General features: G+C 37.4%; 2 protein-coding genes across 7 annotated transcripts in view; both read left to right on the top strand.

The window, feature by feature from the left end:
• LOC102688417 (tumor protein p53-inducible protein 11) overlaps positions 1-10,648 on the top strand; it is a 71,938-nt gene extending 61,290 nt beyond the window's left edge. For 5 of the 6 annotated variants that reach the window (XM_069181602.1, XM_006642476.3, XM_015338448.2 and 2 more), the window contains exons 5-7: positions 725-821; positions 4,757-4,858; positions 6,617-10,648. In XM_069181602.1, the coding sequence (XP_069037703.1) occupies positions 725-821; positions 4,757-4,858; positions 6,617-6,750 (333 nt within the window). In that variant the 3' untranslated portion in view covers positions 6,751-10,648. Of the gene's footprint in view, positions 1-724; positions 822-4,756; positions 4,859-6,588 lie in introns of all 6 variants that reach the window. The other variant, XM_069181601.1, reaches the window with a different exon arrangement.
• Positions 10,649-17,161: 6,513 nt separating this feature from the next.
• cd82a (CD82 molecule a) overlaps positions 17,162-27,209 on the top strand; it is a 29,364-nt gene continuing 19,316 nt past the window's right edge. The window contains exons 1-3 of the mRNA XM_006642477.3: positions 17,162-17,269; positions 24,983-25,054; positions 26,773-26,845. Of these exons, the coding sequence (XP_006642540.1) occupies positions 24,992-25,054; positions 26,773-26,845 (136 nt within the window). The 5' untranslated portion in view covers positions 17,162-17,269; positions 24,983-24,991. The remainder of the gene's footprint in view (positions 17,270-24,982; positions 25,055-26,772; positions 26,846-27,209) is intronic.

Raw genomic sequence — 27,209 nt, 5'->3', positions numbered from 1 at the left:
TATACTGTAGCAAGGTTGCTAGTTATATGTGAGACTTAATTGGCTGCTCTAAATTGACTTTGATGAGTCATCTTAAGACAGTATGAAAATGGATTACGCTCTTCTATAGGATGGTGATAGACAATAATCTGGATTTGATTTTAGACCTTTAGTGCTGCAGAAACTAAGGAGCTAAGGAATCAACTAGTCAGATCTTAGTTTATATAGTTCTCTTCTATAGTATGCACCATCAAAACAGAATTTAACAAAACTCTACTGTTTCACATTTTAGGAGAGGAATAACCAGATATAGTTACAACATTGTTTACAAGAAATGGGCGGCCTGGGGGGTTTATGTGGATGAAAAGTGGATTGAATCTTAAAAAAAGAACACTGAATGATCACCATCTATCCCAAATTAGTTGTGAGACTAAATTGAAAATCGCTGTTGGGTTTCTGAGGAACATGGAAAACATTCCTGCTTCTACGTTTAATGTGGCGCAAGGAGGGAAATTTGAACGATTAGGTTTGTGGGAGCACAGGATGAACAAAATATGTTTTTCAGCAACAGCATTATTCTTATAAGTAATCCAGATTATTCTGCATCGCTCAATAACAGTGATTAAGAGCTGTTTCTGTCAGGATTCATGATGGTGATTGCCAGGAGATGCTTTCTGTAGAAGCAGATTGGCAGTTTCTGTGAATCAGAGATCCCTGACAGGCTCTTTTTTGTCCACCTGTGCAGGCTCTCACATTCCCCAACCAGCTGTATGATGCGGTGTTTGACGAGGAGCTGTCTGGCACAAAGATGTCAATTAGACTGTACGGAGGTGCACTTCTCAGTAAGGGCTTTTTTCAAAGTTATTTTCTATGTCTTTCTCATTGTTGGTAGAGTTTCCATTTACAATGGAAAGGTGTTAAAGGTAAGTGAATTGATGTAATGTGTTCCTCTAGGCTTGTGCTTGTATTACGTTGTTATTGTGAAGACAAATTTATTGAGTAAATGTGTATTACGGATTGTGTCTTTCACCCCCTCCACTGCAAATTCATACTTCTCCTGTCTGGGGCACGCCTCTGTGCCCCCAGGTGGAATACTTATAGACACAGGAAATCTTTCATTCTCACTGCAATATCTCTTTTCAAACAGTGTATTTTACAGTAACGATCTTCTCCTTTATCTTAATGTAATGCGGTTTTACTGACTTAAAAATGTTGTCTGTCATTGTGTTGTTGTGTTGGGAGTGTGCTGTAAAACAAATTTCCCCAATGGGACAATAAAGCTTGCATTGAATTAAACTAGAAATGTTATTTCGGAAGGCCTCTGGTGAAAGAAACATTGCTTTAGAAACTCTGTCATGACTTTTTATGAAGGAGGAAAGGAGGGACTCATATTTGAACTGCAATTTAGGCAAATTGAAATGCTTGTTATGAAATATTTTTTTATATTTCAGTTTTTAATGAAATAGTCAATAGGCTCTTGATGCTTTAGTTCAAACCCATTTTTATCATGAGATTCATTATAAGGCAGTTACTCTTGACCTGTAATTGACTACTCTTGAAAAACTAGCTAGGTCACCACTTTGACCAGGCTAACATCTATCTAAGCATCTAAACATCTGTCACATTCATCTAAAGCTTTTCTGGGATGTCAAGTGTTGACACCTTTTCCATTTTCATGCAGATATCTGATGTTTACCATTGGTGCTTTTAATTTTATAAATTAGATATAAATGCTGTTAGTTCTGTGAGTTTTCAAAGTGCAAACTAGGATGGAAAAAGATTTAAGACACGTCACATTCTGAGACTTGCTATCAGTCGTATTTCTGAAAGCTTTTATATTGTTGATATGCTTTCCAGCTTGAACTTATTCTGTGTTCCAGCCTCATGTCACTAGCTGACATTGGCCAGGAATCTCCAAATGGAGGCTGAAATTAGTTGTCCTTGATTTTCAGCAATAAAGTAACTCCTGTAAGCACTTACAGGTGCTTACAGAGCTGACAGTTATGTCACTGTGAGACGCAAACTCACCCGTCAGCCGCTGTGGAACTTGCAACAGGCCACAAAACAAAATAGTGCTGGAAGGAGAGCCTGTTGAATCTCTTTCATCTGTCATTCTCCCAATGCAGTTATTGAAAAGATTAGTCTTAAATTGACAGATTGGGTGGGTATGTGCTGTAATTAAAAATAAGATACAGATACAAATAAAAAATAGGTTAACATATAAAATGTTAACATATAAACATATAAACATTTTATATAACATATAAAATGAAATCTTCAAAATTCTTTGTGAAAAAGGCTCATATAATTTCTAAATAATTTCATATCATACTATAATAATACGGTCTCCTACACATGTTTTTTTTTACATGACATGGTTATTTTGTGTGGATTGTAGTACTACCTGTGAGGTACAATGTGTCCAGCCATCTGTCTCCTACAGACTTAGATCATGCGTGCTGGATTACAGTAGCCCATAGTGTTTACATGCCTGTTCTCTCTTTCCTGTTTCTGGGACCTCCCGTAGTGCTGAGCTGGACGATTCAGATTCCCATCAGGCTTTGTAACATGAGCCCCTTTTTTAATCAATTGCAAACCAGATGGTGAGCACAGGTAGAGATTTGTGATAATCCACCACACAGATGGTACCTGCTAGGAGGAAGGATTCTGTATCAAGTGATGCCGCTTCCCCAGAAGCTCCTGAAGCCTGCAAACACGTTAACACATTGTGCCAGAAAAGCGCGTGCTTCAGAAATCATCTTGCCCACCTTCCCATCTGGACTGCTGAGGACTCATCAAAAACTCATCCTGTAACATGGAAGAGCCTGCATAGAAGCTAGAACCTGGGAAGGGATGGCCACGTGTTGCAGGATACATGACAGGAACTGTGTTAGAAACCTGGTTTCTGAAAAGAAAGTGAATTCCTCCATTTTTTCTCAATGCTAAAAAAGTACTAGAGGTTTCTCTTAACCAACATTTCCCTTAGTCTTTGCAACTTCATCTGGATATTATGGGCATAATACAGCAGGACATGGTCAGACACACAGCAGAAGATCAAAGCACAGTTTGGTTGTCTGGAGAGACTGATGTCAGTAGACGGTAGTACATACACATTACATCTTTCTGCTTTTGTGGACCAGATGTGTGACCTTTGTGTCTTTTGAAAAACTTTTTTTTTGCTTTGTTTTTAAGTCTTGATCCACCTGCTGAGATCAATCAATGGTAAAATTAGTAACATTAACGCACTTGAAAACCTTACCTTGTGACGTCTCTTGCTACTGCTCTGCTGCCTCTACGGTTCTTGCCCCTCTGTTGGTCTGCATGTTCCACCCCTGACAGCAGCCATGATGGTCTTTCTTCGAGGTTTCTCAGCAACAGATTGCAGAGATTAAGTGGCCTTTTGCTTTGGCCCACATGGCATGTTTGATAGTAGGTTTACGATTCAAAGGTAACATCCAGCTCCTTCTGGATGACCAGGACGTCATCATCAACAACGTGATGTTCCAGATTTTGTGTAAACCACATACCCCTTGCTCTTTTAAACCTGGGATCCCACTCGATTTCACATATCAGACATCAGTCTTTTTTATGACATGTTAACTTAACTTCTAACCGAGATTCTAAACAGTGTTTTACTGGTTCATCGTACACATTTGAGGAACGGGACAGAATCCCACAAGACTGCACTGGCAACCTGATGCAAAAAGTGTTGCAAATGTGCAGCTTGAATCGCTTCCAGCAGCGGCCAAACATTCTTCACAGTAGACTTCCTGCTGGTTATTAACGTGAATGTGGGTTAATCATCAACATTATACTGAACATATGATCAGTACAATGAATGTACTTAAGTATGTCAGTGCCCCTGCTTTAAAAAAAAGATTTTCCTCATGAAAATGGTGAATTATGAAGAAAATCTATTTTATAGCAGGGTTATTATTTATAACATTGTGAATATTTTGCATTTGCAAGTGATAATTTACTTTTGTAAAATTTTATTTAGCTTCCATTAATTTCTTTTGTCTCTGTCTTGATCTTTCCAATATATTTTTGATCTTGTGCTGTGAACTGTGTTGCAGTTGATTACGCACTTTTTTTTAAACGAATGTTGTTGTTTTTAAACATACAATTTAGTTTTTCTTAATGTATTCTATATCCAATATCAAAGCATTTGCATGGATGTTTTCTATTTTTGTATGTGGCTTACTTTTGGGATAAAGTTGTTCTGTGCTTCAAGGAAACGTTTTTAAGCTGTGGCTTTCTAATCTCAACTGATTCAATTCTTTCATTCATAGTCTGTATTCCTGAAATTCTACACTTTTATATTGCATTCTTTCATTTTTCTCAAATATTATTCCTCATTCTATCTTGTAGTCTTTTCTATCTTTACCTGTTGAAGGTACTGACACACTGAGTAAGAAAGTAGCTGTTAGTCAGGTCAACCATTTCAGATATACTGTACCTTCTGACATCCCTGATTGGGTTTCCCAAGTATTTGTGAGGAAAATTAAAATCTCCCATAATAACCACTTCTACCATTTCACAGTTTATGTAGGCCTGAACTGTAATTGAATCCTGACTGATACTGTGGTATGAAGCACACCGCTAAATACTGTACCCTGTGATCTTTTAATTAATTTTAATGGGAAAGGGTAATTCTACATGTATTTGCCAGCGCAAACAATTCCTGATTTTTGCAACTCATTTGTGCTCTGCTCAGCTCTGTCTGCTTGATTCCCCTAAGGCTCACGTGACCCTGTGTGTCTTCTGCTCTCCACAGGTATCTCACTAATCATGTGGAATGGGCTGTACACAGCCGAGAAGGCGATTATTCAGTGGACGCTGTTGACAGAGGCCTGCTATTTCGGGGTGCAGTTTTTAGGTAGGTGTGGAAAAAAACACAGTTACCTCAGCACCAGCAGGGATACCTTAGTCACAACTAATACACCATGATTCCTGATATTCTATAAATGTTTGTTTGAATGAATGCAAAAAGCTCTAAAAGAGAGGATAGCTTTGGCCCCTTTTGCTTATTTTAAACATTATTCTCATTGGGACTCAAACTGACAATTATCTGCTTCTACAAACTGCAACCAGATAACTGCAGACTTACTGCAAAAGGAAACGCATTCCTGTAAGCTTTTTAAATTTCAAGATATAATTAAACACATGTTAAAATGTATGTTATCTACATTTATAGTTAACAGCTATTTTCATAGATTAGATACTTGACGTGAGTATAAGACACTGCAGGCTCTGGCCTTCACATTCACTAGACTTCATCTGCTTTGCCAATTGGTTGGACGCGTTGACCAACACTCCCCTCTTGTGGTTGGGTCTTGCTCTGACATTTGCTTTTTGAGACTAGCAGTTTGTTTTGTTTCCCTTGGCTTGCAGAAGTTTCTTTGCTTTTGAAGATAAAAGGGTGTCAGAAGGTTCCACAGCATGTGATGGATAGAAAAATACATACTTAATATTCCATGCTTTTTTAAACAAACTGATTTTACCCTTAGTTAAAAAAAAAGATTTTCTGCCATGTGCAAAGGAGTTGTTCAAGTCAGTGTGACCCCAGTCTCTTATGCTTTATGCTTTTTCTTGCCTTTGTTTCAAGTTGTCTTTTATAACAAGAAGACTGTCATTTAAAAAAAAAACAATTACAAATAGATCAAGTTAACAACTACAGACAACTTTTTGAACCAATGGTTTTCCTTATTTTGACATTCATTTTGTTTTCAATATTCAGTATCTTCCCTCACTTGACCCATTGTTAACTGTGCAGTGATAAAAGTACTTGAGTGAATACATTCACAGACATCTAGCTTAACTAGCCTTTGACCTCATTCTTTTTAAAATTAAAATGTGCAATTAATTTTATTATCACTTAAAATTTAGCAAACCTTTGTTTCACTGTTTTAATGGTCATTTATTTTTATTTACCTTTCAGTTTTTATATAATGAATTACCTGTTTATTCCTCAACAGGGCATAAAAGTTCTTCACAGCAGATACTTAAACGCATATGTTTACATACACAAAACAAATGACCATAGTTATTTATGGAATAAGTTCAATCATAGTTATATTCCACCCATTTACTTAACTATATATAAAACTGAAAATAATACAACTTGCACTTAAAAAAATTGAATTAGAGAAAGCTCAAGTCCCACTGTAATCTGTTTTTGCTGCAGTTCATTTAATATTTGTAAGGCTTTTTAATTGATAATGCCCTATTAATGCTATAACTATAGCTGCACTGCAACTATAGCTCTGTACAGTACTAGCCTGAATGATATTCTGCATGTAATTTATCTGACATCTCTGAAAAATGTTGACAATGTCAGTGCTTTGGCATCAGATGAAAAAAGTATTAAATCACCCAGAATTGACTTCATACAATGTCTTTCAGATATGACAACTTAGAGCACTTAATAATGAGATTAATTGCAAGGAAATGTACAAAAAATAGCATAGAGGTATTCAGACTATCTTTGTAAAACACAATGTGCTAAGATTTACACTTGTAAAGAAAGCTCTCCTGTGCCAATCAGCCTGTCCTCCCCTCTGTCAGCACAGAACCAAGATGAGTGATGGTGAGTTTGTTTCCCTTCAGTAAGGAGCTGTGGCCTGTGTCGTTGCAGTGACAGCCATCACTCTGGTGGAGAATGGGTCGGTGTCTAACGGCGCGATCCTCCTCCTCCTCAGTCGAGTTCTCTTCATTGTCATCAGCCTTGCTTACTACCACCACCTGGGGCGCCGGGCCAAGAAGATCTGAGAGGACCTTCGGGGGCGGGTGGAGGGAGGGCCTCACCCCCCTTCTTGCGAGGGGTCCTGGTGCAGCACACAACCCTCACATCCCCAGCCCCACGATCTAAATACAGCCCCCCATCGGGACCTGGGAAGGCCAGCTTCTACCAACGATCTCCAGAGGAGGGCTATTACCTGCCTATATAGTTGGTGTAAATTAAGCCATTGGACCCAGACTGGGCAGAGACCAGTTCCTCTCTCTGCCACAAAGCTATGGTATAGTTAAATGATAAAGAGCAAACTATTGCAGTTTCCTGCAATGTGTAGAGCACTAATTTATAGTGTGTTGCTTTAGCAGTTACTGCAGAGTAGGTGTGGGGTCCTAGGAAATTAGACAAGTCCTGTGGCTCAGTTTACACCTGGTGTAGAAGTACATTGTGGGACCAGGATAAAATAATTGTTCTTAAATATGCTGGCATAGTAATTTTAAATCATTCAGTATTGATTGTGTACTTTATGCAGTGTAGGTTGGCATTTATTGTACACAGTTTCTGAGAACATCACTTTCTGTTTCTCACTAGACAAAGTGTGATTGAAGGAATTCTGCTTTTTTTGCTGATGTTGTATTTTTCACTTCTGTATATTAAAATGACATGCTTATCCTGTCTTATTTATTTAATGAAAACTGGAACAGCTACTCTGGTATAGCATCCCAATTCTGGAGTTTCAAAGAACATACAGAGGCTGTTCCACTGTAAACGTGTTCAAAACAATTTACAATAGGAAAGATCCAGGGCAAATGTATAAAACTAGGTTCCGAATTGTTCAAAGAGTACTCATCATAAATGCAGCTATGGAAATACAGAAAGTCTTGGATTGTAATTGGTTCTGAACTGCTCTAAAAATGTAGTGTACAATCTGTTTAATTTACTGCAGTGACCCCATTGAATTGACAGTAGGCTGTTTGGGGAGTGTCTAAATTGTGAAAACTGACGGCTGTGTAACATTAACATTTACATATTTAGAGTGTCTTTAACCTTGGATAATATCAGCTCTGATTCTTCCCGATTCTGGACATTAACAGTTTTGCCTGTGGAGGGGTCTGTTATTCAAATAATTTATTTCTCTGTATACAATTTGAAAGGAGTGACAGCTTTAAAAATCTTTGGCGGCTATAAACCGTGAGTGAACACAGAAGTGTGTTTGAAATAGCTGTTTATGTGCTGTATCTACTTCTATTTACTTTAAATGGAATTTAAGTCTGAACCAGAAAACTGGAAAAATGGCCAATTTAGTCTGGGGGGTTTTGGCAAAAAGGAAGACAATGACTAACTTTCTATTGTGAGGCTGGCTGAATGACATGCAGTGGAGGGTAATATAAGCTGGTAAAGCTGTTTTCACAAAAATAAAGCAATTAAAAAAACAGCTAAATGCTAATCAAGAATCACTACTTTTAAAGTACAGATCCATAATGTGCATGCTTCAGATAACCACAGAGGTCTGCCTGCAATTTTAAGTTTGGTGTGTTACAACATTGTGTTATGTGCTTAACCATAACATAACTTATCTATCACTGTACAGCATATAAACTTATTGCATAGCAGATGGCTGGTGCATTTCATTAAAATATCTTCATTTGCTTCACTTGATTTTTACAAGATACATGTAGCAGAATTTAAAAACAAAACATATCCTCAGACTTGCCTTAAATCTGAAAAAGAGAACAGCACAAAGCTCAGTTCGACAGTTCTTCATTAGAATGTACATAAGGTTTTCTTTGCCACGGTGGTACTTTTATTTGTATAGACCAGACTTCAAATTGTTTTGTTGTGCTTCGACTTTATGAGCTGAAAATGAGCACGTTTGTGGGTGGCCAAAGCAAAAAAATGAGTCTTTCCAGTTGTTACCCTAGTGTAGTCACGTGATTGAACGGACTTTTTGCTTGGCAGCAATGTCTTGTTTTTGCGTTTAAGCTTTTTGAGATTCTGTAATAGCTTCGTTTATTTCACCAACCATTTTCTTTTCTTGATTATAGTATTTTGTAGCAAAAGTTTGTTCCTGCTTTTTTTTTACTGAGCATTTCATCCTCCTAATCCCATGGCATCCACACTGTAATATTCACAATTGTATTGCCTGTCTCCTGCAAATTAACCCAGTTTATATAAAATACACCTGGGGCTACAAGGACAGATCTGTCTGTTAAAGACACACTTTTTCAGGTATGTAATGAATGGTTAGTAACTAAAAGAAGTTGTGCAAAAGATTATTGATTTTTAGAAACAGTTTGTTGGAAAACTAATTTTATTTCTTAGTGTGTGTGTGTGGTGTAGACTTATTATACATATGTGGGTGTTTATATTTGAAATGCTGATAGTATTGCCATGTTTTGTTTTTTAGCTACCGCTGTTCTGAAATGCTGCAATCTTCCCCGGGCTGGTTTGTATCAACAGTCTTCCCAAACAGTTTTAGTTCCCTAAACCTAAGTTGAAGAGCCAAACTATGTTATCCAGACTTTAAGCTTTTACCCCATTTTACATGGTGTGGTTTCATACTGAAAAGACAGAGGTCTCATCAAAAACGAGAACTGCAGGTTTTGTTCAGTTATATCCTGGATGTTGGTAGAATCAACAGACTAGTTTTTGTAAATTACGGGTAGAGAAGTGTCCTTATCTTTTGTTTTTGTTTTTTAAAAGTGATCTACAATACGTATCCAGGCAGGAAAAGAGCATTCTTGTGGCATTAGTTGGTTTCATGTGCTTTCTGCTTCTAGAGCTTTTATCTTTCTTATTAAACTAGTGCATTTTGATTTTCATGTGGGTAGGACTGCAAATGTGACAAAATGGTTAACAGTTTAGAAGGAAGAAGAGGGTTTTTTTTCCTGGAAATGCTGTGTCAAATGCACTCTCCTCTGTAGCATGTTCCTTCCAGTTTTAAAACATAATGCCAGTAAAGGCTTTGTATTTATTTTTTAGTGTGCAGAACTATGGTTGGTGTAGTGTACTGGTAGACACCTGTACTCTAACCACATAGACATAATGAAATAGCTTAAGCATCCGGAGTTAAGCCTATTTGTTCCTTATTAAAATTGCACATTTTTATTACTGGTCCTTATTCATTTGTTTCAAAAGTTCTAATTTTTTCTACAATTTTTTGTTATATTCTGATGGTAAATTGCAACTATATTATACAGTAGTAGAAAAAAATAAAGCCATCTCAGTGAAGCAATCTCATGCTGGGTTAGTAATCTGTTTGTGTTATGGGCTGTTTCATTTAACGTAGCAGAAGCTATGTTAATTGAAGAGGAGCTTTGCGTGACTAGCTGTTTGACGGGGTTGACGGAGAATATTGAACAGTTATGATGAGTGTCTAGATCTGTAAGAATTAGGAAACTGTCTGTGCTTGCTGAGTTGTGCAGTTATTCTCATTTGTAAGAAAAGACATACTGCTTCTTAACCGTTGTTTCCCAGCAGTGTTCAAATTGCTGTCATTATCATCTTTGCAGTGTTAATTTAAAGAAATGCATGATTCAGTATGTCTGACATACTGTTGTATATTGTGCTGCTGTATTAGAACTGTCATTTTGTACCTTAGCATTATAATTGCAGTGTATTCTGAATTTTCTGGAAAAATTACCCCATTTTATAAAAGAATTTTAGTGCAGAGGTCAATTCCTTTCATGGGTATACTTGGGTATATTTCATGGGGTTGGGTTAGAATTTTTTTTTGTGTCTTAAACATTCGTGAAGAAAGAACAGAGACATTGCTTTAACAATCAAATGTTTTTTTAAAAACATTTTACTTGAAAGTAAAATGGTTGTTACAGACATTCATTTTGTTTTGTTAGCTTTGGAAAATATTTACTTTTGGAAACTCCAGATGGAATATTGTGTGTGCATTCCTTAAAAATAAATGTTTGTTTTTTTCAAGCTGTGAGATTGTCTTTTTTTTTCTACATGAAATGTCAACATCTTGGCATGACTTTCATATTGCGTATCATTAGTGGAGGCAACAAGTTTTCTCAGGGTTTCATACCTGACATGTCATTCTAGATTTGAACTGAGGGGGTCCATGTTGTTCAAAAGTGAGCACCATGCTTTTTTTGACTTGTGCTTAGATTACCTACGTAAATCTTACACCTGCTGTGTGCAGTGAAAGACATGTTTTATCATATGTGCAAAAACATTAGAAAAGGTAATACAGAGATGTATTCAAGTAAATTACCCTTTGTCTTCAGCTAAACACTTTCATCTTGGTAATTAAACAATTAAAAACATTGCCACTGCTGTCACTGCTAATGCAAATCTGAAAAATAAATTCACAATAGCACATAGAAAAATGACTGTACTCATATTTGTGATTTAACGTATCAGTATTTGATGTTGCCTTTTTAGGTTTTGAGTGAGATGTGTGTTTCCCCAGTTATTTATCTATTTCAATGATTAAACACTGAACTACTGCCCTCCATTATCCATAACATTTCCTTATAGCTGTTTGCAAATTGCAGAACCAATCCACAATTCATTCCAGTAATCGCAGGTGTGATCTGCCTTACTAGCTTCTTCCTTGGAAAGAAACCCCCTGCTTCTCTTGTAAGTCATTATATTGAGTAATGTTTCATAAAATGAGTAAATATTTGCTTCCAGGTGGACTTGCCAAGTGAGAGCTTCTTTCATGGCTCAATATAGTTTTACTGCTCTTTTAATACATGTCTGTTGTATCATTTACTTCCTCAGCTATGACTTCAGTTTTTTCTCGCTGGTTATGATTGTTTTTCATTATTGAGCCTTTAACATGTGTTTTAATTCTGCCTGAGTGCCTGAGGTGGTTATTATCTGTCACAGCTGTCCGTAGTTATATTCTAATAAAACTGGAGCAGTTGTAGGCTGTAAAGGAATAAGCAGTGGTTAATTACACGCTGAAAAGTAGAAAGAAGCAAAAACAAACAATTCACTTGTGGAGCATTCTTCACATGTACACAGAGCCATGTTTTTATTACTTGTTTCTTTCTTTCTCTAGTCATTCCTGTGTGGAATAAATTAGTTTAGAATGATAATGTTTAAATTGACAGAGGTGAAAATACTTTTGTGCTGATACCTAAAGTTATGGCTTGAAAAGCACGCTTGAGGAGTTGATTAGTCACACAAGAAGTCCACAAGAAAAACTAGTAAGAAACTAGAACGAAAATGTAATTTGGCTTTAATGTTGTGGTGAATAATTGCTTATGCTGAAGGTCCAGTATTCTGGGCAAATTAGTGTAGCTGCATCAAGCAAAGAGCCACTGTCTTATCCATAAAGCCAAGTCGGTAGTCTTCTTGTTTTATGGTGTGGTGCAGTGATCTAGTCAATGCTAGTTTTAAGATTTCTAGCTCTACAAGTGTGTATACTGTACTTAGATTCTCTGGAATACCTCGGGGCTGTTAAACATGACTGCCCTCTCCTTGTTCTCAGTGCTTATTTGTATAAATTTGACTGTGCAAATTCGCCCTGGCTTTGTGCTCACTTCATCTTGCAGACAAACACTGGGGAGCTTTCTCACTATTTACATATTCTCATGAAACATGAAACAATACCGTTGTTTACATTCCTGTTGCTATAACAATATGGTTTAGTTAATGTGAAACTGGAACTTAACCCTTTATTTTTATAATATTCTTGTATTAGGATTACTATTTTCTGTATATAACCGAATACTGATATATGTAGATTACCGAAGAACTGCTTAACTTGCTGAGAAATCTTCAGTGATCATTGTTTTAATGGAAGATCTGGTCAAAACAAAAATGAAAAAGTTCAGGAGTTAAACCTGTAATAAGGGAATCCGTCTTAATTCATTATAATGGTAGATTTTACATCATTAAAATAAATCCATTCTGGTGGACCTCAAAGTTCATGTGACCGATTATTTTTTACCCAGGTTTAATACAGTTGTGTCCAATACAGACATTGAGCACAAAACCACAATAAAAAATGAATTTTCTGAAGATTACTTTTTATTTTAAAATATGGAACTAGTATTGTTCCATAAATATGCACTGTTATTGAGTGAGTTCAGATATTCTGCAAGGTAGCATCACTTATTAAAATCAGAATAAAATACTATTAAATATTATTTTCTGTTGACAACAAAACATCCATTTCAGCCCTGATAATCAAAGAAGCCAACCAAAAGTACGGTCGTTGTATGTGAATTTTCCTAAAGATTACAGGCATAATTAATTTCAAGACTAAGTGCAGTTTTTATAAGTAAAGGGACTGTATGACTTAGTCAAGTGGCTCTATTTAAAATACAGACGCCTCAGTACTGTTACACTTGATTGCATCATTAAAACAACAAGGGTTTTACACATGTGTTTCATTAAGTCCACCCATCCATTATTTGAAAGACACTTACCCTGGTGAGGGTAAGAGCAAACTAGACCACTTGTGGACGCTTAGGGTACAAGGTGGAGCTGAGAGCACACACCTGCCCCACCCTACCCCAGAGAAGGTCACAGCATAAGGGCTGCTAAGCAAACTCAGCCAGCATATCTCTGGCAGGTGGGAGGAAACTAAGACACCTGGGAAAATCCCACACAGAAAAACACACGGTCAAGGTCCAGAGCCCAGGACCCCGGAGCAGTGGGGCAGTGACACTACCACACCATCACGCTGTCCCTAAATCCTAGGAGTGTGGGGATTTGGAAACAGAAAATAATGAGGAGCATTTTCTTATTTTCTTTACAATCAAAAACTTGTTGTAATTACTATGTATTATTGAACCCTGGAAAGTGAATCCAAACTATTTTTCCCACTGACCTACATGGCTTTATAGAGGCTGAGAAATAAGTAATCAACAGGTAACATTGACAGGTCAGCTTCTCCAGGGGTGATTTTGTAGGTTGGTACAACAGATACTGTCTATTTTCACATGTGTTGGCCATGAAAGGGACCTATCAAAATTTTCTTCATTGTATCCCTTCTTATTCTACCCTAATACAGGCTTCTACTTGCCATTTAATTGCTTTGAATGTAAGTAGCTTCCATGATATGGTTGTTAAACCTGTTAAGTGATACAAACACATGGGTGTGATTCATAGCACGCCCTTTTAACTCTGCCAAAACCAACCTTAAGTTTATATTTGTTGACGTGGGCAGTATAGGAGCGCAGTGGTTAGGATTGCTGCCTCTGGGGTCCTGTCTTCAATTACAGACCTGGGGTGCTGCAGTATCTGCATGTAATTTGTATGTTGTCCACATGTTTGCATGGGGTTCCTCTGGGTGCTCTGGTTTCCTCCCACAGTCCAGAAATATACTGGTAATTTAACTGGCTTCTGGGGAAAGTGGCCCTGGTGTGAGTGTGCACATGTTTGTGTTTATGTCTGTCTGCCCTGTGATGGACTTGAGCCCCATCTAGGGTGTATTCTGCCTTGCATCCATTGCTTCCTGGTTAGTCCCATCCCTGAACTGGATGAACTGGTTAGGAAATGGATGGCTGTTGTCAATGTAGACGATAATAGCTGTTTAACTAGGGGTTAAAGACCTGCTCTAGTTTTAACATAGATTGGTTTCAGTGGAGTTGTCAGACTATCTGTATTGTTGAAGTTAACTATGATAAATACAACTGACCCTAGAATAGAAGCAGGTGGTCCAGAGGCAGCATCTGCCAAATCTACCAACACCCAGTTCTACTTGACCTGCACATGTTATTCCTACTTAAGAAATAACTTATCCCCTGGTCAGACTACAAGATATATATTTTGTTTAACTCACATTCCCACATTGAGTCCAACCTTTTTTCAATTTTAGTTTCAATTAAGGCTGGCAAAGCTTGAAAGAAAACAAATGCTCTGGGGAGAAACAGTCGTGCATTTTTGATTAATTTTCATAACAGTCAAAAGGGGAAATCCATTTAAAGTAGCAGCCAACAGAGGGAGATTTGCAGTTTATCTTGCAACACTTTTTTTAAAAATAGTACATGTTACTGGATATGCAGTATGTCTGAAGAAGGTCCAATATATCTGAAATTATATCATATCTGTTTAATGTGGTTTGTTATGTTGCCAGATTTTAAGATGGTTGAAGACACTGAGCTTCATATGGGACAAGGGTGTATTTGCCAAAAGCACAACTGGCCATTGCTCATGAACTACACACCTGGGCTCAAACAGCTGAAGAAAAAATGACTAAGCAGACAGTCATCACTAAACCCAGTTTCTGAATGCACATTCTTAGGCTCTCTGGGTTGACTAAACAGTCACAATAATATAATGCATATTGAGACAATCTTGTAAAACAGTTTCAGTTCTTAATCAGTACTGAAGCAGACTTTGTTCTTCCTGTTTATTTAAAAAAATATATTGTTTTAGCATGCAGTCAATATGAATATTGGAGTTACAGTAATGTTGTTAATGTTCAAGTATTATTATTGCTGGCAAAAGAGCATAATTTCTATTCCTGTTGTGTGCACAGTTTTCATACAGGCAGAGCTTTTAACTGCCTAATCTGTTATTATACGAGTTTGGGTCTGGCCATGATTAGTTTGGATCAGGAGGATTTATTGTACTATACTTGAGTTTACTTCACTTCAGTCCCTTTTGAAAGCAAGCCTGGCTGTGACAATGAAATATCAAAATCAGAACAAAAGAATGAGAAGAGGAGACCTTCAAAGGAAATTGCAGAGACAGGGGATAGGCTAAATTAAGAAAGAAAATAATGCTTCACCTTAGAGGCAGGGTGGAGGTTACCTTCTACAGCCAGTCCTTTTCACGAAAATCCGATTGTCAATTCTTCCCTCCAAACAAACTGAGAAGACTCCAGCTCAGAGAAACAGTTGTGTGTTTTCTATGACCTGATTTTTTAGATTGTATCATACTCACAACTTGAACGAACCATCCTGAACGATGACGCCTGGTCTTCAGCGTTTTTCTTTCTGTTGTGAAGTTAGTGTTGACATCTATACTGATGTCACGAGACTGCTGGTCATTATCACAATGGCCTAACTCAGAATCAAAGCTCTTCCAGTCTCAGCAGGCCCTGTCACACATGGAAACACAGTAGAGGGCATTTAGGCTGTGTTCCACAGAAATTTCTAACTTACAGTATATAGATCCAGATGGAAATAGTGAAATCTGAGCCTGTGCATTTCTGTTTCAGATAAGTAATTCACATTAGCATTTTCTTTTTCATTGCAGGACAAAGTTAACTAACACACCAAGCATGTCAAAGAACATTTGCTTTCCTGCCTGTACACACATCTGATAAAACACACATGTATTTTGTATTTGTTTGTGGGTGGATATGCTCCATAGCAGCATTCACACTTTTCTGAATGGAAATACGTTTACAAGAATACGTTTTCTTTCTGTTTTACACTCTGTAGCACTCTTCCAGTTGACTCATAATATGCAAGCTAAGCACCTTCTAGTAGACATCAACACATCCGGCTCTTAGATGGTATATTACAGTACACAACAGTAGGGCGACTGCAGTATAGTAGAGCGATTTGCAGTCATTTCTTGTTTTTGTTTCGCAACCTGCTTCCACTGAATGTCCCAGTGCGACCGGATGGAGCTGTGCGAGTAAAGCCTGCTGTGTTCTGAGCCACCTGCAGGGACCAGTTCCTCTCCCATTAGCCTTACTAGGTCATGCTATTACTGGACTGCTGTCACCCACCTCTGGAAGCACTGACAACTGTGCTCTGTGGTAAACAGGAAGTATACAAAGTGAACTACCATCTTGCCATTATGTAACAGAAAAAAGCAACCACTCTCTCTATGATACCACAGTGCCCTTTGCATACTTACCAGCAGCTACAACCCCAAATAATACATTCCCTGGAGGCACTTTCCATACAAAAAGCAATAATGATGACAAAATAGGGTTTTGAGCTATGTTTACCTGTACCACATCATTCAGTTCTCTGCCTTAAGCAACAGAAGACCGCAGGCTTATCTTTTTCTTTCTCACTCTTAATATGATTTAAAAACAAACAAACACAAAATAACCAAACATAGAAAGAAGCTACCTGAATATTAATAACAGATTCTGACTTCACACTGTCACAGACTTCTGTTGGCTCGAGGATCTTGGGTTGTCTGTCATTATATTTGAGCATGCACGAATTTCTCATGTAAAACTGCAAACATATGCGTACAAAATTGATTCAAAAACAGTGCCCAATGTAATGTTCAATAACAGTTGCTTATCGTTTGCATCATCTGCATAGTACATTTATTCCAATATACTGTCGTCTTGTCCTATATGTTGTAGGATAATCGTGCTTTTTGCATGTCTCTTCTTTGCTTGTTTTAATATACAAATACATTATTGTTTATTTGTATACGGGTGGATTACAAATAAACAATACGAGTACATACAAATAAAGTAATTGTGTATTTTTAACTAAAGGGTTAATATACTTAATTCCCATATTTGCCACATGGCGGGGATTTAGAGACGCCCAGACTCATCAGCGCTTGGTTCGTCATTATTCAGAGTGCATTGTGAAAGTCTTTGGAGGCAGTTCGGCTGGCATTTGTTAGACTTTTAGACCCCTTTTGACTTCTAACGTAAGTATTTCTAATATTTATTCGACTGGAGAATATATAGACTATCTTAACGAAGCTAGGGGCGACTTTGTCGCTGAACAAAAAAGGCTCGGTGTTGTTTCTAGCGCTTCTTTAAAACTTTTTTTTATCGTACATTGCACAACAAATAAGTTAAGTGGCTAGGCATGTAAACCATTTTTATAAAAACTTAATTTTCTCTTTGTCTCTCTTGGAGTTTTTTAAAAAAATGTTTCAAGTACTACTGTAGTAGCTCTGCTGATGTGGCATTTGTATTGGTCGTGTTGAAATGTACTGTAACTAAGCTTACCCACAAAAGTATAATTACAAACAGGTGTGAGAAGAAGGAAATCGGGGTGCTTGAGTACTTGTTTTGGTACTTGAGTTAAAATAAATATGTTCTTTTTACCTTTTAAGTTTAATGTTGTGCTGTTTTCAGCGATCGACTTCTGTTCTGCCAGTGAAATGGGCACCCTTAAAGAATTTTAAAGTAGTTGCGGTTTGCATGCTAGTGACGTCCACATTTCCCTAATTCCATATAGTCGCTTGGTTTCTTAAATGGTCGAGTTCAGCTAACTACGCAGCGATAATTCAGCAATGAAAATAAATATAACAAAAATGCAGATGACTGTACCTGCAGGTAGTATTCAGTCTGTTAGGAGTTTTAAATATTAATACAACACAGATATTTGGCAACGCATAGTCGTTTCTGTTACTATATCCTATATGTGATACGCTCTGCACCGCATACTGCTGTTTATAGTATTGTTTTTGCATGTATGGCGTTTTGGATTATGCCAACAAGAGGATACTTAAAAAAAAACAATTCCCATTTCTATAATTAGCAGGCTTTCATTGAATTTTCTGGCAATGCTTTCAAGTTCCCGTGGTGAGATGTTTCAAACGTTTCACATACATAAATACAATGTTTCACACGCGTAAATACAATGTTTCAATAAACATCCAAGGGGAGAATTATACTTTTTGGAGTCCATATTTTTCTATAAATGTTGCTTGGCCCTATATTACTCTCTATCCTAGATGGCCCTGGATTAAGAGACCAATACTTAAAACTATCCTGTTGTTAAGCGACTAATCAGTCTTTTTCTGAAAAACAAAAAACACCATGAGAAAACCCCGACCATCCCGATAAAGAGCGTATGGTTTGTTTTACAGTTGCTGTTGGAGGAGGAATACATTGTAAAACATGCTTGTTGTGTATCCAGAAGGGAGATCCGGCATTTAGTGGCTTTGTCACAGCCGTTTAAGTACATTTTGAGACTTTAGTTGCTTTTCTTGGGCAGTGGTTGATGATATGATACAGTATGTGAACAAGAAGCTAGGCATTTGAAGTATTTATACATTGGAATTTTGCTGAAAAAAAGTTTCCTTTGTTTTTGTCTGAAAAAAAAATAATAATGAAAAGCTGTTGCTTCAGATGCAACTGACTACATCCAGGTTTGTTTTTCTGTAATGTAAAACTTCCCAGTGGTAGTAAAGAATTGACTGGAACATTGTGTTTTGATATAATGGAGAAACCCCACCAGTGAAGGCACAGGATGTTTAGAAGGTCAGTTTCATTTTTTTTTTAGTTTTAAATCTAAAAAAATCCTAACTGGATTTCATTGCAGGGAAACAGCAGTTATTTAAAAATCCCCTCCACATGCGCACACAACTCAGGGATTCACCTATTGTACTAATAGTTATATTGCATTTTCACTAGAATGTGTTACAGAAAATCTTTCATGATTTTTATTCATCTAAATAAGAACTAATAGATGTTAAAATGTAAATAAGCTATAGATTTGAACATAAACAAAGTACTTAATTAATTACTAGTTTATTAATAATTAATTAGTAATAACTTAATGTAATTAAAAGTGCCTCAGATTTAGTCTTCGGAAATCTTATTTGACTGGAACTATGAAAGAGTGTAATGTAAGTGTCACGATTCTGTGGATGTTTTGTAATACAACGATATCATGCTTTACTTTTCTCTCCTTGTACAGCTGTTTTGTAAGACAATCCATTAAGAGCTGTTGTTGGCATTGAAACAATCTGAAAATGGAAAGGTTTAATCAATTATAATCATACCTTTTCTCGGAAAAGCACGTTTTGGTGTTTTCACTGATCTTCTTAGATAAAAAAATGCCAACAACGGCCAAGTTATGTCTTTAAGTTTGGTGTTGAGAAACACGATTGGTGATTCTAACTTGTGGGCGAGTGATTCGTTTTCTGTAAACAAGTGTTTGGAAAGAGTGTTCCAAGGAAAGTGATTTTGCTTTAGCATGGAGCATCCTGGTCGAGCACAGGACAACTACTAGACACTAACACGGGCCTCTTCTTGGATGTGGCTGCGTAGTTGCCATAGAAACCTATTCAGCTTGTCGTGGGAATGAAAGGACATGTCTGGGAGAAAATGTCTATTCTTCCTCCTCCGAGACTGAAAGATAGCATGGGTACTTTTCAAAGCTAGAGCAAAAGTACCTATCGAGTAGCTACGCAGTACTTTTCTTTCACGTACTGTATCTTATTCAAATATTGTAATGAAGCAGGGCAGTTGATTCTGAATGGGTCCTTTCTCACTGTCCTCCCTCCTATACTGTATATTATTCACACTAAAGCCTTTTTTTTAAAAAAAAAAGCTCCGTATGGTATTTTGTTACCGTTTGAATGTGAACTAACTTGTAAGCTCTCGGTTTCATTCCAAGAACTGCAAAAGACCATCCCTCACATTTTGATGGGCTGTTGTGGGTTGGAAAACATAAAGGCTGGAGTAGGGTTCTGTGTATTGGGTTTTCCTTTGTCAGCGGTGAAAGCTGCCACTGTTGTTTGTGAAAATCAAAGCAGAGCCTGTGTTTCTCAAGCCTAGTTGAGAGAACAGGAGTATGGGCGTCAGCGCCTGAGGGTGTGGGGGCAGGGTAGAACGCTCAAGCCAACCACGTAAAGGTGACTTGAATGCAGAGTCTGCTTTTCTTCTTTTCTTAGCTTCTTTGGTTCTGAGTAGAAGAAAACAGGGCAAAAAAACAAGTTTCTGCTCTCTTTGAGGAAACATATGAAAGAAAATGGAGAAGGAACCTTTTCCTTTCCAGGACTACAGAAATAAAAGCTATTTTTGAAGGTTTTCTGCAGTAGCAGCTTTTTATTTTTTGCTTGATGCAAGCAAAAGATATTTAGAAGACTTCTATATAGGAAGCAACAGTGTTGCATCTTTCTATGTTTTAAAACTCCTTAACTCAAAGATGTGGGAGGAAGTGTGTACTGTGTTTAGATCCCTCTGATAGTTGAGAAGATTATGCTGATGCACACAGATGGTCTTCTTCTTTCCTGAGGTCTTAATTTTCTTCTACGTTGGTAAATATATTCTGTGTACTAGAAACTAAGATGTGGATTATTTTAAGAAAATGAGATCTAAATTGGTCACTGCAATCAACATATTTCATAAAGAGTCTCCTTATTTAAAGATGACCACGCAATACAGACAAATCACTGTTTGCTTTAATCTGTATTAATTACCCATCAGCCCTTTACACTCAGCCTTGTAACCTCTTAGTAGTTTGTAATATGAGCTTGTCACATTGTTTTTGAATGAAAAACAGAACAATTAGGCTTGCATTCTGGATGCTCCAGAACCACTCAAATGGGAAAGTTTGTTGTTGCCAGAACATTTCTAAATAGTATTCACTAGGAATAATGTCATCCAAGAATTAAGGGTATTGAAATGCTTGAGTGTTTTAGTCAGAATAAATTTGGCTTGGCTGAGAGCTGACCTACTTTATGATGTTTTTAGGTGAGGAAATGATGTCAGGATTAATTATGAATCACTGACAGCGGAGGTTGCTTCAACATAGCTGTTGTCATCCCTCACAAACTTCTGTTATAAATCCATTCATCATTCTGAATATTGAAAAGCACCACCAATGCAAATATTTCAGATGGAATGATGGGCTTCTTATATGCTAATCAGACTCACAATCTCTGGCATGTGACAGGGGACTACCCTTTAGGTGGCAGTATCTGTGGCTAGACATGTAGCATGCAAACAATAGCATTATCACTCAAAAGCACCAGGCTGGTGTTTCCTGGGAAGCCCTCAACCTCAACCAAGTAGTTTTCTTTTTCCAAGTAGTTTGCCAAGGCAATATTAATTTTAACAGTTGAATCAGTGGCATCCTGAAACACATCAGGCTGAATTAGGATATCATCTCACACACATTTAAGACAAACTTCCTTTTTCTCCCATTTGGAAATGTTTGTATGCCTTCCCCATGGGAATGGGAAGCATGGGATTACATTCCAATGAAATTACCTTTAACAGGATTGGCTGTGTTCCTGATGTCAAAACATTGCTGCCCTGCTCTAACTAGGCCCAGCTAAAGATCCCTGCCTGCAGCTCCTGGGTCAGTTGACATGGGAATATGGTTGTACTGCAGTTCTCCATGTGCAGTCAGTCAACCAGTTAACATATCCCAGGCATCACCTCCTATTGAAACCCACTGCCCTGAGGCTAGCTGAGTGGCCAGAGTGAGAGACCAGGAGCGTTCAAGTTTACATTACATTAGATCTTTGTTCATAATTGGCGTTTCATGTGTAACCAATGTGTAGATTTGTTAGTACTATTACTATACTGCCAGGAGCCTTTCTGGAGCGATCCTGACTGAGGTTTTAGGGTCACCCTTATCGGAAGATGGGGCCTTTTGCAACACCTTATACAAATCTTCTCATGCAATATTTGACTCTGTGAAAGACATGCTAAGTATTATAGCACACCAGTGATAAAATCCCTTTTTAAGAATAATGACAGAGATTGCGGTCAGCTTTGCTGTGCCCATGATATGTGCTTGATAGCAATTTGACACTTCTTAGTGTTAGATTTTGACAAAAAAAACTGGCAAATGCTGGTCATACAACTTTTGCCACAGGTAGTGAAGACGGAACCATGAAAAAATTACTAAGGAAGACAGACTGCTCAAATCATCATACATCTCCTCTTAGCACTGTTGCGTTTCTGTGTTTGAACCTGACCAAGTCGCTTCTTGGAAGGTCTAGTGAAATGTCGTCCACATGCCCTTTTCAGTTTTTCCATGTGCTCACAATCTGTCAGGTGCATGTTAAGAGTGGTTCCGTTTCCCCCTTTTAGTAGGAAGATTGTAAGATGGACCCTTTCTGGGACACAGTGACAGATTGAATCATACAGGTTGACTTGCATTTCCTCACACTTTAGTAGGGCAATCTCCTCTGTAATTTGTCTAATATGGAATCACTTTCTTCCAAAAAAAATGTAAAGCTTAGGGGCTCTGACGGAAATGATGCTACATTTGTAGAACCAGGCATCTGCAGTTAAAGAGAGACAGTGTTTGCCATGATTTGTGAGGTTATTTTTATTTGCCCTCAGGAGTTATTTTAAAACACTTCCTTTAATAAATATGGTTGTTGTCTTTTCACTTTAAAAAAACAAATGTGCACCTTATGCTTTTATAGACTTCACAATCTCATAAGTTTGTAACTGAATCAATCACTTCCAAAATAAGACATGCCTTGGCCAATTCTGGTTCTAAAGAATTACTCTGTGAATATTGTGTACATCCTGACACTGACAAAAGTGCAGTAGTTCATTGTGACTTGACAGAGCTTCAATATAAAGTCTGAAATGTCTTTTTTTCAGAAATCTTTAAAATTCTAAAATGCCTGGCAAAAGCAGTTATTAATCAGACTATGATTTGTTTATTTTTTTGTAAAGGATGAATGCTACTGTATATAGAGATTTATTTTTTGATGCTATTTTACAGTATGAGCAGGAATTCAGGGGTCTGGTATTTTTTGTTCCAATTACATTGCAGTTGGTTTAATTATTTAAATAACCACAATAATTTAAATCTTCTGTCTGGGCTCCTAGGTTTTTTTTTAGGTTACTACCTTTGATGAAGTGAATGACCTTAAATATCCCATATATGTCTAATTATAAAAAATAGGCAAATTGTTGAATTGACTGCTCAGGTTGAAACAAAATACAGAGGACAAGATCCTCCACGAATCTAGTTTGAGACTTGTGGTATAGTTAAGTGTAATAATTAGAATTCCATCAACTTTCTTCAATGCTAGTTACTGTAGCTGTTTACAAAGTAATGCTTTTTTTCCAGATACAGTGGAATGAGAATCACAGATGTTTTGCCACACAGAGCACGCCTCCATCCTCTCTCTGTAACCCTTGAGGTGGTAGGGTTTTGGAGGTGGATGGCAGTAGGTTGTGGTATAAAATTCTGACCTGAGTTGCTGAAACAAAATTTCTTGTTTACTTCAAAACTGTTCCATTGGAGGCCCTGGGGGGGGGACTTTTTACAGGTCTCTTGGAAACTGTTGAAGGTGGTTTTATTATTTATATAGAGAATAAGCTCAGAATGCAGAAACCTGTCTAGTTTTGAATGTTCTGATTTTGTTTGTTTGTAAAACTTTATTCGTACTGTTGAATGTTTTAAATGTTATCTACCTGTGTTTTATTTCAATAATGAGTCACTGCAGAGTCAGCTCTCAATTAGCACTATCAGGCAATATTAATTATAAGAAAACATGACAAAAAACACAACAGTGATAACTGTTAAAAATATTTTTTCACAAATGCGTCAGCCTGTGTTCTCAGTTTATATTTTCACAAATGTATTTTGATCATAATACAACAATTGTCTTAATTAACAATTAATGTCTGTCATAGCAAGACTATGTAATCTAGTAGATTTTTAATATACTAATAAATAATGAGAGATATTAAATATGCAACAAATATGTATTGGAACCAATAGCATTTGTTTAATTTCTAATGCATCTCAGTATATAATACCTTCACAGCCAGCACCTCCTGTTTATTAAAATGGCAGTGGTTTCCCAGTCTTTGATATTCACTGATGATCAATCTTTCAAACAGCTAAGGGTGTGAAATGTACAAGCATTGCTTTACAAGGACTAATCTGCGCTGTGGCACACTTCATTCAGAAAGCCCTGTCAATTGCATAGGCAATACGATTAGCCTATTTAAAACAAGTGTGGGTCGTGTTTCCTACATTAACAACTGATCCTCTGGGCCTTTGTAGATTTGCCAAGAAATTATTGAACAGTCTATTTGAAAGAGCAATTTCTATAAACGGAGGCAGAATGACTGGTTTGGGGCTAATGGCACTGGAACACAGGCTCACCTCTGTCTTGTAAACACAAGCAATATAAAATGGTGGGAAAAATCTGGCAGGAAAGGGTGGCTAATAATTTGGCATGTTATACAGTACAGTGAAACCAGCTGAAGTGCCAACCTGATTTGATTGGCAAGCGTGTGGTAAAAGCAAATGTCAAATCCCTAATTTAAACCATAACTCTGAATGCACCACTGTATTGTTTATGTGAATTACTTAACATGACCATTTATGAAGGCAGATTTTTTTAACATTGCATCAGAAAATGTTGCATGCCTCTACTTAGAAGAACATTCAAAGAGAAAGAGGCAGTTTGGCTCATTATCCAACAAGAGGAGACCAGCTTGTATGTTTGGTTGCAAGTAGCTTCTTACAATGGTATATTGTGTCTCTTGTTATACTAAAGGGCGTCATCTCTAATTGCATTTAAGCCAAACGAATAACTAGGGCATCGTGTAGTTCAAATACAGAATTCCTAGTGAAGTGATGTAACTTGTGTTTTCCTGAGGTTTTCCATGTTCTTTCTGGTTTCCCACAGGTACAGGCCATGGGGAAGGGCTGCACCACAGCAACGAAATACTTCTTGTTCTTGTTCAACCTCCTCTTCTTCGTAAGTTCCAGAGGATTTTCTCCTTTCATAACTGACCCCTGCAAGGTGTATGGGAATGAGGCTGATGATCTGGTCGGTGTCTCTTAAGAACATAAGAAAGGTCACAAACGAGGATGTAGCTAATGCAAATCTCGTCCAGCCATCTTCTTTCATGAAACAGCAACATAGCTGGTTCTATACTCCCACAGCCCTCTGTGCAGAAAAGCGTTCTCAGCTTTAAGAGCACTTCCGGTTTCCATTCATGGTTTGTGTTCCACTATTTGACCTGAAAAAGTGCACTGGGTTGACTTTGTCAATACCTTCAGGATTTTCTTTAAAAAAATCAGGTCTGCTCATAATGATCTCTGTACAGGATTTCAAAGTTTCAGTTCCTTCAGTTTATCAAATGAGGGATAATTTTGGAAAGTGAGCATGATGCAAAGGCGCGCTCTTCTGTTTACAGTCCACAGAGTAGCTGCGTACAGCCGCAGGACTGCATAGTAGACAGAGAATGTCTTGAGCTGTTCGGAACCATCACTAATGTTAATTTCCACGTTTTCGAATTACAAAGACAGATTACAGTTTCTTGAAATTTAAGGGTTTGGAAGTTTAAGCATTGATTAGAAGTTTGTAAGATACAATCGCAAAAAGCTTTTACTTTGAACTAAACGGAAGTTTAGTACATGGACATTTAAAGGTTTTAATTATTAACAGGCTTCTCTCTCATTAGTGAGAGAACAGGGTCAGCCATTTATGGCTTCAATATTAAGTCTAGACTGTCCACCTGAAGACAGGAGTTGTTTTTCTAATGATATAGGTATTAAACAGCTCTTTACATCTCGTACTCAATTCTGAGCATAGAGAGTGGAGGTAGGGAGCTCAGGCCACTTCATCAGTGGTATCAGGGTGGAACTGAACCCTGAACCGTGATATTACAAACACCATATTTAAATCTTTTGATTTACTTTATTCCACATACAAGATTCTTATAAATCTAATTTCTTCTGTTACCTGTTGACCTTGCGATATAAAACCCTGTCAATGAAGCTGATCATAGATGTGGTTTTCTAGGTTTTCTCCCAAATAGTGATGGTGATTGTGATTGTTTTTTGGAATGATACCACTTCAGAGTTGGAGAATTAAAATCATAGCACTCACTGTTAGCATATGAAGATATCACATCAGTACGTTTCTTTCAGTGTACGCAAATACAAAACAAAAAATACCCTTTATCCTTCCAGGACATTTTTTTTTCTTCGCCAGGCCACAGATGGGTTTCTGTGGACAGTAGAAAATGAGGCCTAACTCCCCCTATTTATGCCCAGTGCTTCTCAGTACGCTTTCCTGTTGCTGAGTGTGCTAGTGGAGTTCACACACGTTCTTTACCTCATGAGAAATCTGTTTCCTGTCAAGCAGGACTGTCTGTGTGAGCCTCCCAAACACATTCCGTATCCTTTGTGCTTGTTGTCGTTGGAGACAGAGCCTGGAATCAAATCCAGATGTTGAAGAAGTGGCTGTATTCCATGAGAAGCTGCCCAGAGGTCTCTTTAGGCAAAGCATTTCACAAGAAACATGCACAGTAATTTGCTGTTAATCGCACTGAAAATATAGTCATTGGTGTTTGCGTCAAAAGCCTTTCTGCATACATTAGCACGCTGAGCTATAAAAGATGTTGTATTGTAGGTTTCAACGGGAGTGTAGGCTTTCATTTCAGTTTCTGTTTTCGCTTTCTTCCCCAGATATTTGGAGCCGTGATTCTGGGATTTGGACTATGGGTTCTTTTGGACAACCAGAGTTTCATGAATGTTCTGCGTAAGTGACAGCTTGCTCTTTTTAGTGCACATACCACTTTTAACACTGAGTGAATGTGTGCCAGCTACAAATTAAGTACGATTTTAATTTAACTGTAAATCTGGTAGATCGTTTTATCAGCCTGTTATGTCCTGGACTTTCAGAATACCAATGGAGTCGCAATGTTTAGAAACTATGCAAAAGCAAAGTTTAAGCAAGTAGATTAAAAGTTTCAGCTTAAGTGAAAAGTAAAGCATTATAGAATTTAAAAGAAAATAATTAATGAACAACAACCTTTTTTCAGTTGATTGATCCTATACTATTTAAGTTGATTTTTGTTGTGTTGTTGTAGGTCATTTGTGTACAACAAGGCGTCAGCCCCTTT

The sequence above is a fragment of the Lepisosteus oculatus genome, chromosome 21, assembly GCF_040954835.1.
Source record: "Lepisosteus oculatus isolate fLepOcu1 chromosome 21, fLepOcu1.hap2, whole genome shotgun sequence".
Lineage (NCBI taxonomy): Eukaryota > Metazoa > Chordata > Actinopteri > Semionotiformes > Lepisosteidae > Lepisosteus > Lepisosteus oculatus.
The sequence above is the reverse complement of the archived record's forward strand: the minus strand, read 5'-3'. Positions and strand labels throughout refer to the sequence as shown.